Below are 13644 nucleotides of genomic sequence, written 5' to 3' on the forward strand. Positions count from 1 at the left end.
GCAGTCCATGACAAATTTTGGTGTCAATCCCTTTCAGCCAAGAGAATGTTATAGCTGAATGACAAGTTCTCCCAAAAAAGAGAACATCAATGGTGCGTGGTAAATCCCCTTCATTTGGAGTTGCATCTCGTACAATCCATTCAGGACACTCACTTTCATATCTGGTGTTTCCATCTGCATTTAGTCTCTCAGCCCTGCTGCCGCCACACAAGACATCGGGCTCCGGCGAACTATCGTGACTACTGCTGCGTTGTCCAGCATGGTCAATATCCGTGGCATGCTTTACTTTGACGCCAGCCACCACCACCTTTTAAATATATTTTATTGAGGCTTGGACTGTTTAGATTTGTCTTCCTTTTTTATTACAAAGTCAGAAGAGTGTGGATCCCTTCCTCTGTTTCACGTACTCCTCTGATCTGCCTTTCTGATTGTCCTCTGAGCATTTTTTGCGTGACTCCTGAAAGGAAAGATGAACGTGTATCAGTATCCTGATAATTGTCGGGCGTTTTATTATTATCACAGTTAATCAAATTGTAGCACTTTTCATTGACCTCCTGTTGAGGAGATCCACCCTACCCTTTTCTTCGTTTATTATCCCACTTCTTCTTAAAAGAGCCTGATGCCTGCTTCGAGTTATCCTTTTCAGAATGACAATTTGTGGTTTACTAGGTCTGGCTCCCAAATTATCTCTCCCTATTGTTGCATATGTCTCCTCTTTTTGGTAACTTGCTCTCCTTTACTCTTGGAGTTAAGTTTGTGAGTCGTTGGCATACTGTGGCCAGCCAAGCACTCTTAGAACTTCACCAGCTCTGGACACTTCCGCAGAGCGAATAGGGAATTGAGGGTAGTATGCGTCTATGCCACTACATTGTTTTACTCTGTATGCCCTTTGGAGTTCAAAGCATTGATAAATACTACATTTTCCTCAACTGTATTTATACTCTGATAATGGCAAACGTCCTAACTTCCTCTGTGCCCATATCTGTCTGAAAGAAAACAGCACCCCATGTGGGTGGGGAACCTCATGGCACCAGAAAGGAACCGGCCAAAATTGTGCTCATGTGAAAGCCTCATTGACTGCACATGGACATCACAGTTTTGTACCTTCCTCAACAGTAGGACTCCTGGCGCTGTGAGAAAGTTGTGTTTTTCCGTTTTGGTAAGAAAACCTAGTGAGATCAAAGCAAGTTGCACCACCCTTACTTTCTCTTGCCCTCCAGTTTTCTCCCCCCAATAATCGGAGTTGGTAGGTTTCCCCCGGTGTTGCTCTACACCGGGCCCCAATACTCCTATAATCCTGCAGCTCAAACCGTTCCATTCAAATCCTATATTGCTCCCTTCAAATAGGCTTGCTGCTTTTTTTTTTTTTTTTAGCCTTTCCTGTCACTTTTAATGGGCACAAACATGAATGTAGATACAGTTTGTCAGCAGAAGTGCTATATTTTTTTCCTTTCGTTTGTGATTGTGTCAACACTAACTACTTGAAAAAACTACCTCCTAATCATCTTGCTTTTTATGTGGCACTAATAACTCCTATCCCTAATGTAGGTTTGTGAATCCATTTAGAAAATTAACAGGTTTCCTTGCTTCTAGATTTCTATTTTTAATTACAGAATGATGTTTGGTCGGTATTAAAAAAAAAAAAAATCGTTGCAAGTCAAGGCTTTGGTGGTAGTCTCTGGGTAGACTTTAGAGACACTACAAATAGTATTAATCTTTGTGACTGGTGAATGTAACAAATGTTTTGCAGCATGAATCCTTTTCTGGATTTACATGCTGAGCATTATTTTACCATCTAGTGATTTGTTTCAAAATTGTCCCTGTTCTTGTGTTTTTTTTGGGGCGGTGTGGGGGGGGCCTTGTGTGATGTCGGGCGGAGCACCGGACCTTCCTGTGCGTGGTCAGCATTTTCATATTCTTTTTTTCCGCCGTTTGGTCTGGAAGCACGACGGAGGCTCTCTGAAGAATCACAGAGAAAAGGAAGGCAACAAGTCAAACAGAATCAAAAAATACTGAAGACCACGAGAAGATCAAAGAAGGGAAACCTTCTCAACCCCTGACGGGGAACCCCACCGGAGAGATCCTGGTGACCAGAAAATGGATGGGAGAGGCAATAAAGGGTCATGGAAAACACCCCTTTTAAGGTCTGCCCCAACTGTCACCACAAATTGGCCCAAAGAGATTTGCAAACGTTGTCCCCTGAGCGACCACTAGAGCGAAGACTGTGAGACTAGTTCTGAGTTTGTACCTAAGCCACTCCAGGTACGACGTCAACAGAGACTAGAACTCTTCACCATGTCTAGCACCATACCTAGCACTCACGTCAGAATCTCTGAAAGGTCTTGGCTTATCCAGCGACAATGAGGAGAATGTAGAGGAGGTTGAACCAGCATGTAGGACGTTAAGAACTCCACAACGAATGTAAAAAAACATAGACATGTGTAAGGGAGATTGCTGGAGGATGCCGAAAAGAAATGCCAAAAGGTAATCACAGAAAGGTACAGACCAGCCACAGCCGCTATGGGTAAGGGCGGTGGGGGCAGCTGGAGGGGATTTCGAGAAATGACCACGCGAGGAACATTTAATAATTACATTTTCCCTCGTGGTTGTCTCCCGAAATAGCCCCCAGCTGGCCCATCGCTCTTACCTGTAGCCGCCGCAGCAAGCACAGACCTTAAGTCCTTGGACTCTCAGTCCACAAAGGTAGCCTCGGCGCTGAACCTTCAACATCTGAAGGTCAACACAAACCAAGAGAACCACCCGGGTCCTGACCAAAGGACACCGATGCAGGCAAATCCTCGACAAGCCCTTCGATGTAACTTAGTACTCGAGAGGGAGTGAGAGAGAAGGGCAAGCACTCAAGAGCTGGAGAGCCCTTGATGCCGAAAAAAAGGGCTCCACCCATGGTTGACGCCTAGCAAAGAGCGCTCAAGGTCAAGCGAAAAAAGCGACGACTCGAGGTCGAAATGACAGCTCCGCTGCTGAGAAAGGAGTTTGACAACCCCTTGAAGGAATTCTGTATTCGTGAAAGACCGTCGGCAACCACCGAGGTCAAAGACTACCAGCTAGGCTTGGAGTCCCCAGAAACTCCAGAGCCACATGAGGAACAAGAGAAGGTCTACAAGGTCGAAGAAGTGGCGGTGTTCGAGGAACAAATTCAGTTTGAGGACACATGGCAGGAGCAAGATGCAGAGTCCCCAACGGAAGGGGTAGTAATCTATCCCCCAAGCCTTTCACCACTTGACAACTTGTGCCTATGCAACAGCCTCCTCAAAAGAGTTAAATACACTTGTGAGGTACATCTAGAAGATGAGAAAGGGGAAGCATGCTTTCTACTAGAAATCTTGATGCCCTCACAAAGTCTAACATATACTTACCCATGCTCCCTATCCTCCTCGACCAAGACAAAGTGGCCTTTCGTAAACTATCCATTACAAGAGCTATTATGCCTCGAGTGGAGAAAAATTACAAATACTCGGCAATGGCCCTGCAGATCCCATCATTGTCTCCACCGCGAGGAAGAGAAACCATGCCCCCACATCAACGGGTCCACCACCAGAGAGGGCGAGTAGAGGCTCAGTCTGATGGAAAGGAAGATGGAGAGCAAGGCAGCCACACAGTGGAGAATAGCAAACTCGAGCGAGCTCTTTATCTGCTACAGACACTAGCAATGGGGCGAGATAGAGGGCATGATCCAGCACCTTCCGGAAGAGGGCCAACAAAGTGATTCAGGAGGGCAAACATATTGTGAATACCTGCCTTAAATCCGCACTGGATGCAGTATAAGCTGCCAGCAGGCAGATGTGCATGGGGAAAAAACTCTGGAGACACACCAGACTCTGGGTCTCAGGATTCAAGATGGAGTTACAGGCCTTAATCATCAATATGCCTCTCGCAGGCGACACTCTGTTCGTACAGGCAGTAGAGATGCACTCCAGCAGTTATAAAAGGAGAACACTGCGGAGGACATGGGAGCACTGCAGTTCAGAGGATCCTTCAGGAGAGGAGGGACTGCAAACAGAAGGCCCACAGGAAGGGCAGCATTCATAAAGGGGTATCAACAGCAACAGCCACAAAGCACCACAAACCTGCCAACGCAACAAACTCCACACCATCAATGGCAACACCCGGCAAGACAATCCCGTTGAGGAAGAACAAGAGGCTAACATCACAGAGGGGGAGGCTCAGCGGGCAAGTGACTTGAATTATCACTCAGCCCCACCACTAAACACCCATAGGAGGCAGAATAGGGGGTTCCTCATGGAGTGGAGGACAAACTCCTCCGACAACTAGATCCTGAACATAAAACCTGGATACTGCAGAGAACTTGCTCCTGAAAGCAAGAAAGCCTATGTGGACAAGAACGGGCACAACTTTGAAAAGAGGTCAAAGAGCTCTTCCAAAAGAGAGCCATAGAAAGGGTTCCCCCAAGGGAAACCAGCAATAGGATCTACTCCACAGATTTTCTGGTTTCAAAAACCAGACTTAACACTAAGATGAATCCTAGACCTCCGATTTCTAAACAAGTTCATACAAACTCAACACTTCATGATTACAACACTGCAGAGAGTAATACCACTCTTAAATAAATGGCCACCATAGCCTTCAAGGTCACCTACCTACACATTATGAACCAAAGACACAAGAAGTATCCTTGCTTTGTTCTAGACAAGGTACATTACCAGTTCAGGGTGCTACCCTTCGGCATAAAATCTGCACCAAGGGTATTCATAAAGTACCTACCGGCGGTAGCAGCCTACTTAACAAGATAAGGCATTCATGTCTATCCGTACCTAGACAACTGGCTAGTAAAAACACAATCAAAGAAAGATGCCACAGGGACATGCAAACAGTGATTGCAACACTACAACGTTTAGGATTTACAATAAACCTCAAGAAATCCTCACCACAACCAGTATAAGTGTTCCTGGGAGCAACCTTAAACTCAGACTGCACAAGCGTACCCAGTCCACATGAGAGCAGAGGCGAATGCGGAGCAAAGTCGCCTTTACTAGAGGGGTTGTTTTTTTTTACACTGAGGACTGTCATGAAACTGATGGCATGATGGTGTCCTGCATCCCACTCATACCGCAAGACTGCATATGTGTCCCATTCTGGAATGGATCTGCAACACATAGTCACAAGCCACAGGGAACTGGGACGATCTAATTGTTGTCACAACAAAGGGAGACCAGTACTCATGGTGACCATAACTACAGATGCATCCCATAGGGGTTGGAGAGCACTCGCAGGCAGCCTGAAGGTCAGGGGGCTCGGGAATCCCCCAGATGCCATGAAACGCACAAACTATCTGGAGATGAAGACTGTTTTTCTTACCTTGAAATCGTTCCAAATGCATATAATAGTTCAGACTGCACTGATCCAAACGGACAGCACAACAACTTTGTTCTAACCCATTAAACAAGGGGGAACAAAGTCCTTCCTTCTATCTAAACTAGCTCAGGAAATCTGGAGGTGGGGGATTCTAAAAAGAATCAGTGCAGACGATTTACCTGCCAGAGAGAGATAAAACCCAGATGTGGACAGACTAAGCAGACAAGACAACACCTCCCATAAAGGTTACATAAAACAGGAGGTGCTACAAACATTTTCAAGGTTTGGGGCACACCAAGCATAGACTTTTTCGCAAGCCCACAAAACGATAATGCCAAAACATCACCTTGAGGTTTCAAACACCATTCCAAGGGGAATGCCCGGTCCCTAGATAAGTCAGCTGATGGATATTCACAGGGAAGCCAGAAAACCAAGCACAAGAAACTGCTACATGGAAAAATGGAACAGATATATCCACTGGTGCTCAGAAGACAGAAAGATGGAAACAAGGACAGACCAGGAAACATACCTCACACACCTGTTGGAAGTGGTCTGACATACACGTTGCTAAAGGTACACCTAGCACCAATAGTGGATTATACCAGAGATCCGTCAGGAAGTAGCCTCTTCACATTTCCAATAGTTAAAAGATTCCTGGAAAGTTCAAGAAGGGTTGCACCACCAAGAGCGGTACAAGTCCCCATGAGGAACATGGGGACAGTAAGAACACAATTCATGGCAGCCCTTCGAACCTAAGCACAAGTCAGAGCTAAAGTTTCTAACCCTGAAAACCATGTTTCTAATTACCATCACATCACTACGCAGAGTCAGTGAGCGACAATCACTGACAATAAAGTAACCATACCCGCAAATTCATAAGGACATGGTAGGCTTCAGAGCAACTCCACACTTCTTACCAAAGGTGGTATCACAATTCCCATGTCAGCCAAAGCATACAAATACCAGCTTTCTTTCAAAAGCCAAAGACACCAGCAGAAAGAGCCCTCCACACACTGGACATGCAAAGTGCACCTATGTACTATATACAAGAAACAAAAGGTTTTTGTAAAGAAAACCTTTTATTTGTATCCTTTTCCAGGGCAAGCGAGGGAGTACCGGTGACCAAGGGAACAATCGCACAATGGGTAGTGGAGACTATACAAACCTGGTACACCAGAGTGGCAAAGAAATTATACATGCATCCAATGCCCACTCAACCAGCAAGCAGGGCGCAACACCTGCATTCCTATCAAACGTATCCATTGATGAAATCTGCATGGCAGCAGCCTGTTCATCGTGACACACCTTTACGAAACACTACTGCGTGAACATCCAAATGAACAAGGAAGCCTAGGTGGGACAGAAGGTACTACAACACCGGTTTGCCAACACAACCACATGTCAACCCAACAAGCCCAGGAAACTGGATACTGCTACATAATCAACACACTGCATGTGAATCCAGAAAAGGATTCCTGATGTAAAACAAAATGATTACTTACCAGTAGAAGTTGTTTAGCAGCTTCAAGTTTTCCAGATTTACATGCGTCCCACCTACCTCCCCAGAAATGGGAGATTAAGCAAGCAGTTGGGATGATCTATATTAAAAAAGAAGAAAATCAAGAGATGGCCTTACCACCCAAATGGTGGTCGACTATGCCCAGAACAACAAAAAATAAGAATAATTTCAGACCCAACCACTAGTTGAAGAAACGCAAAGTCTCTGAATCCAGAAAACTCTTCAAGCTGCAAAACTACTCCTACTGGTAAGTAACCATTTTGTAATTTGTTGTAGAGTGACCTTCAAAGGAGCTATCCAGAAAACTCTTCAAGCTGCAAAACTACTCCTACTGGTAAGTAACCATTTTGTAATTTGTTGTAGAGTGACCTTCAAAGGAGCTATATAGTTTATAGAAAAACATTTCCCATTATCCAGTTCTGCATCTCTAGCTATGACCAAGAATAATCATCCCAGAATGTTCATGTGTCTGATACTTGCTTGTGTTACAGATGACAACCGAGTCGCTTTTTATTTTTACACTTAGATTTCCTACTGCTTTATTTCAACAACTAGTTTATCCGAGACAGACTTGAAATTTCTATACAAATGAGCCCTGGTTGAATTAAAAATGTTTTGTTTTCAGCTTTCTGTTCGGGTCTCACTCCAGTTGATTCTCAAACTGCTAGTATGTAGAAAACACTGGGCTAGTGTTGGAAAACGAGGCATTCGTTTTGAGGCCCGCACAAATATAGGGTCTACATTTGTCCTTCACTGGGAACCAAACACCCCATTGTAGTGCTGGACTATCAGAGGGTACCGTTGCAGAGCAATGTAAGGATTACCCAAGGGAGGTGGTGTGGGCTAGTAATCACCATTTATAGGTATGCAGAAATATCATTCAATCAGTGCTTTTCTTGGCAAAAGGAAGAGTACATTTATAACACACACACTACTCCATACTATGTATCAATTTACAAATGTACATAAACTGTTGGGAATACTTCTTGACTTTGCGTACACATTCCCACCCCTCCCGCGGGGGGGGGGGGGGCTAGTACCACCACTCACATGTATGAACATCAATGATTCTTGCCCCCAAAACAGCAGGTTGAACATAACGTGGAGCGAGGGCCCTTCCCACTGGCAGACCCCATTATTTCAACAAGCATTTATAAAGGGAACACCTGCCATAGTGACACATAACCCTGACTGAGTGCATCTCGTACTGACCATACAGATTACACACACTTAAATCACAGTGGCTGACAGTCTGGTTGTTAAACTAACACAGTAGCAAGAATACATGTCTAGGCATCACTTAGAATGACAGGTACTTATCATATCTGATAACCTAAACAATGCAGGTCAATCTCAGCCCATAAAAGTCATCACATTTATAATCTCATGACTATGCAATTACAACCAGGCACCCTGGCAAGAATGCCTGGCAAACTATTTCCAAATTACTTTCATTTCACAGTATTACATTTGACTTCTAATCTCCATAAGGAACACCATTCGTAAATGCACCACTGGTGCAATTGCACCTTTCCACCTCTACGGGATATCTCCACGAAGACAATCCATGTTCAGCCTCTCGCACCTCAGTGTAGTCCTAAGCATCAGCTCCCAGCTAAAGAACAAAAATTCCAGCATTAGGTAGGCTTGACAAAACATGAATAACCCTTGAGGGGATTTCTCCCTCAAGTCCTCCAGAGGCTGATGGTGGGGATGTTCTACTTTTGTACTGAGGGGGGGGGGGGGGGGGGGGAGCGGGGAGCGGGGGGGAGAGTCTGTGTTGCTCCTGCAGCTCCCCCTGCACCTTGGCAAACAAATGGTGGTGACCCTATCTTCCTGGGGTCACCACAAGCTGAAAACTAGCAGGTTTTTCTTTTCCATTAGCCAAGCCCAGCAGGGCATTATGGGGTGCCCCATCTGGAAGCGTGAATATTCTAGTAGCTGCTCTCCTGCTGCTCTAGTTGGTGGCCTCACACCACATCTTTTGTTGGCGACCTCACGCCCCATCTTTACCTTCTTGGGGGAGCCCGGTCTCACCTTGGCACTCCGCATGCGGGTAAGGTGGAGAGCAGCCCTGGGAGCCCACCCCCAGCTGCTCTTGACAGCTCCTCACCTGGCCAGCACCCTAGCGTCCTGCTGAAAGAGCTGGCTCTTCATTCTGGTCTGCCCTCTCCTCCGGGCAGACAGATGCTGCGGCTGGTTGGGCGGGGCCTCGGGAGTGCAACTCCCCCCTTCTTCTTGCTGCAGGGGAGTGCGACGGCACCACCCCCCTCCTCGCCTCTGACATCGGGGCCCAGAAAGGGGTCCTGGGCCTTACCCACCTTCATGAGGAGCACGACTGCGCTCTCCTACTTTTTCTGTGTGGCCCTGAGTAGGGGTCCCGGGCCCCAGGAATCTCTTCACGGCGGCGCAATGGCGCTCCCTGGCTTTCTCATCGGCGGGGCCCGGAGATGGGGTCCTTGACCCCATGAACCGCTTCACAGGGGGGGGGGGTCGCAACGGAGCTCCCCAGCTTCGTTTCGTCACGGCCCAGGGTAGGCATCTGGGCCCCCTGGGGGCCATTTCACAGAGAGCAAGACCGTGCTTCTAGACTTTACTTCGTGGGGCCAAAGATTGAGAGCCAGGGCCCTGTATGCACCTTCACGGGGGTTGCAACAGCGCTCCCCGGCAGAACCTTCTTCTGGGGACAGCCCCCAGGACCTGACCCACCCTGGGGGCACATCAAAGACCGGCAGCAGAGCCCCACGTGCTTTGTTGGTCCGATCAAAGGTCGCCTGCCTTCCGGGGCCATATCTCTGGCCCTGTGGGGTGATTCCAAAAACCTTGGCCTCTTCTTGCTCCTGGTGGCCAACCCTAGCCATCTGGCGCACTTTTCACCACCCTCCTGGCCTCCAGGAGGGTGACTCAGCAGGGAGCTGTCTTCACTCTCTCCCTGCGCCAGCCTTGCACCTTGCTCTCCTTCTGGGCGTCCTTCTCCTTGCGCAGAGTCCCTGGGCTTCCTCTTAGTGGCACTGAACTCCCTCAAAGGCACAGTCCAGAGTCCTGGGGCAGTCAGGGGATTCCTCCTTCCAGCTGCCCACGGTGCCAGGCTCCAGCACCAGTCTTCCTCAGCAAGACCACACCGCAGATAGAGCTCCTCTTCCTGTGCAAGACCTTTTAAGAGAAATTGGCAGGGGGCTGGCAGGAAGAACTTCTGCCCTATCCTGCAGCTACACATCACCTCTCTCCCCCTGATCCCTCCTTCCTGCACAGGCCTCTGGTATACTTCAAGATGGCGTCGTGCAGGGGTCTCATGCCACATGGTCTCTGAAAAACACCCCTCCCCCTTTTGCTCCCTTCCTTCATGGCCTGGAGCAGGCCTTGTGCCTGGCACCCGGTGACAGCTACCGATTGATACCATGCAGCTTCACCCCATATCTCCCTCCTGGAGAGAAAACCTTCGCCCTTGGGTATGATTGCAGTGAAGGCCTAGGCCTCTGATGCTACAGCTTGGGGAGGAAGGTAATTAATCCAGCTTGGCAGGGTCACACCCGGCCGGGCTCTGGTTATGAGCTGAGTCAGAGGAATGTCATTTCTGGATGACCCATAAGCAGTACAGATATGGCTTGGGACTCGGCAGAATAATTCTTTGTTCACAGCTTATAGTGTACTTTGGTGCATGTCTGGAGTTTGTAGGCCTTAGGGAACTGAAACTACCCCAGGTGGTCTCTGTGTCCATAGGAGAATAAAGGAGTGTTCCTACAGTGAAACAGTAAAGCACACTGACTATCCCTTACATGTGTCTCCCCACATTATGATGCCTATTCCATGTCACCACCCAACTCTACATAATTCCTTCTATACCATTCTATCTGTACCAGCTCCTGGGCTACGCATGACAGAAATCTCCCCTGCACAGCCCTTACATGGGTGTGCACACATGTCCACCTGCAACCAGTCCGGTGCCCCTTAACCTGGCTGCAGCTGCTTTATCTCCCAGTGCGGACACCGGTAAACTCCACATGCAGCCCATTTTATCATGGGTTCACTGTGGGTGAGTCCCAGCTCTTATGAGGCTCTCCCTCAGTACATTTTGAGACCAGTACCCCTCATAGGAACCCCAGGGACCGAGCCTCTGTGCACTGCGTTGACTTGCCTTTGACAAGGCTTGTTGACTCTGCACTCCAGAGACCTTCGGGCTACAAGAGCCTCCAGCATCTCTTCCTGCCAAGTACAGCATCCTCACTGTATGCTCTGCACTGTGGGCCTTCCTTCTTGGTGAGCAGCTCGAGATCCACTTGCAATTCCTGTGCCTTCGGCCTGTGGGTCCTTCTGAGGATGGTCTTCTGCTTCAGTGGTCTCCCCTGCTTGCTCGAGGCCTTCTCTTCTGCTTGTGGTGAGTCCCTTGGGCCTTGCTGGTCCCAACTTTGCTCCTTCGTTATCCACCCAAGTTGCGGCTACCAAGGCTTGTTGGTGTCCCCGCCGGACACCTAACACTTGGTCTTTAACATCCAACGTTGGATAGCTCGTGCATTCCTCCTGGTCTTCCTCAACGTCACCTAGTCCTCACAGCTGCAGCGACAAGGTCACCGCTAACTTGTCTGAACCGTCTGACATCGGTTCTTCGTGGTCTCATGGTCACTCCTGAGTGGCATAGACTGTCCCCTCTGCTTGCAGGTTCTCCACTTCCAGAATCTACCCTTGGATTCCACCAGACTTGTTCACCTTCTTCTCCGGAGGCACTTTACTCCAAGTCTTCCGTTGTCGTCTACTGAGGATTCCAATGTCTCTTCACCCCTATGCACCTGGCTTCCTTGGTGTAAGTAACCTGGTCTCCAGGGCATCCATATGTGGGGTGGCTCTCCAATCATCTGTCCTCCAAGGTAATTCTTCAAGGTCCTGTGAAAGGGTCCTTCTTCTGCAAAACTGCAACTGTGACTTCTCCATTGACTTCCATTGGGCACGTGGCTGTGTTCCCCCTCTGCACACTGCCTCTTTGGGGTTCCTGGGTACTTAGCTCGGTTGGTTCCTTGTGTCCCCGGCTCCTCTGGGTCTTCTTGTCCAAGTCCTGTCATCTCCTGAAGTTTGCATTCCACTTCCTTAATATATGGTTTGCTCACCACCTGGAGACCACTGTATTTTGTGCTACTTACCTTATTGCAATTGAAGTAGTGTTGTGTATTTGTGTTGATATCTCCGGGTAGGAGATATTCCAATGTGCTAGTGAGCGTTGGGTAATAAATAGGCATATGTTTATATTTACACTGTGTGGTTCTATTTTGTTTAACCTACAGTACATGATTAAACTGGTGAGACAAGCTGCTTAATGCTCCTTCAAGATAAGCCCGAAGGCTGCTCTCCACGGCTACCAGTTTGAGAGCTTTCTGTGGTTATCAAAGACCTCTAAAATCACCATAAGGGTTGCCTGGATTAGAGCAAGGTGCATCACTTAATTAGGTGTGCACCATATACTAAGGCAGCCTCTTACACTCTCACTTTTCCTGTAGTTGATAAAAGGGTTTTGATATAGTTAGGTCCAATACGTGTGCTGTAACTTGACCTTTACTAGTTCATTAGAATTGTGTGTCTAACATTTGAAATCAATGTTTCTTCTTTCTTCTATACCACAGCAACTACCACTACCCCTACAGTCCAAAATGTTCTCATTAATCCTTCGTTAATTGGGTCAAAGAACATCCTCATCACAACAAATATGGTATCCTCCCAGAACGCGGCTGAATCAAATCCACTGAAGAGGAAACACGAAGATGACGAGGACTATGATGCTCTCTAAGCTGCTGGTGGTTGAACTTTTTGTTTTAGAAGAATAGAATTGTCTGTATGTAGTTTTCATAATAGAGTCAAGATCAACATTTAAGTCAAGTATGTGAGGAACGGGGATGGGTCACATCGGAGTTTGCACTTGTCTTCACATAGAATGCCATCATGTTAAGTCTGTTTGATGGATCAAAGGAATTTAAATTCAGTTTTTTTCCATAGAGCAGCTTTGATTGTTCATCCACTTTGGATAATGTTAATTTGAAAAATTGTATTCATATGGTATTAGTATGTTTAAATGTAATTTTTTTTAAAGACCAGTCATGTTTTCTGTTGTCTTTGTGTAGATATATTTTTGTAAAAAAAAATTATTAAACTGTTTGTATTTTTTTTATTTAAATGAACCTTCAGTTGTGTCACTTGCAAATGCTCAAATTTAAAATCTGATTGTTTATATTGTGTCACTACTTTATAATAATGACAACTTTATTTCAAATTCTCGTTGTAAATTACTAAGAACACAGGCGAAAATTAACGTAAACCATTTTGCCTTTAAATAAAAAAAATGCAGAGCTGTTGCTAATGATTATAGCCTATTTCATGTTACAACTGTATATGCCGGAAAATAGTTTACTTTGCGCTGTTAACATATGAATCAACTGTAGTGCACTATCCTCCATAATGACCAAATGCTTTTGTGATTTTTGTTTTTTATGAGAATATTTCCTTTTTGTTTTGGATTTCCTGGCAAAAGAGGTCTTATCTTTTAGTTACTTAGTAGTGTGACAATATCTGCATTTCTCAATATGTCTCAAAGGGGATACCTGAAGAAGTGACTGCAATACTCTCATTCACCATAAAGAGAATTCGACTCGATCAATGAGCAAGAGTAGAGGCTTCTGGTATACCGTCTGGCCCGACAAACACCTCCACGTATTAGTGCCAGCTTTCCCTGCAATAACATTAAGGTGGGACTAGGTGTGTTAATGTTGTAGCTTCCACTCTCCAACACAAAGTAGTCTGTCCAGACCACC

At 46.6% G+C, this 13644-nt stretch overlaps 1 protein-coding gene across 1 annotated transcript in view; it reads left to right on the plus strand.

Annotated features, from left to right (window-relative positions):
- Positions 1-13188, plus strand: part of LOC146829214 (transcription initiation factor TFIID subunit 9-like) — a 145996-nt gene extending 132808 nt beyond the window's left edge. The window contains exon 7 of the mRNA XM_085607851.1: positions 12463-13188. Coding sequence (XP_085463977.1) covers positions 12463-12626 — 164 coding nt within the window. The 3' untranslated portion in view covers positions 12627-13188. The remainder of the gene's footprint in view (positions 1-12462) is intronic.
- The last annotated feature ends 456 nt before the right edge of the window (positions 13189-13644 follow it).

Source organism: Triturus cristatus, chromosome 5_2 (assembly GCF_964204655.1).
Source record: "Triturus cristatus chromosome 5_2, aTriCri1.1, whole genome shotgun sequence".
NCBI lineage: Eukaryota > Metazoa > Chordata > Amphibia > Caudata > Salamandridae > Triturus > Triturus cristatus.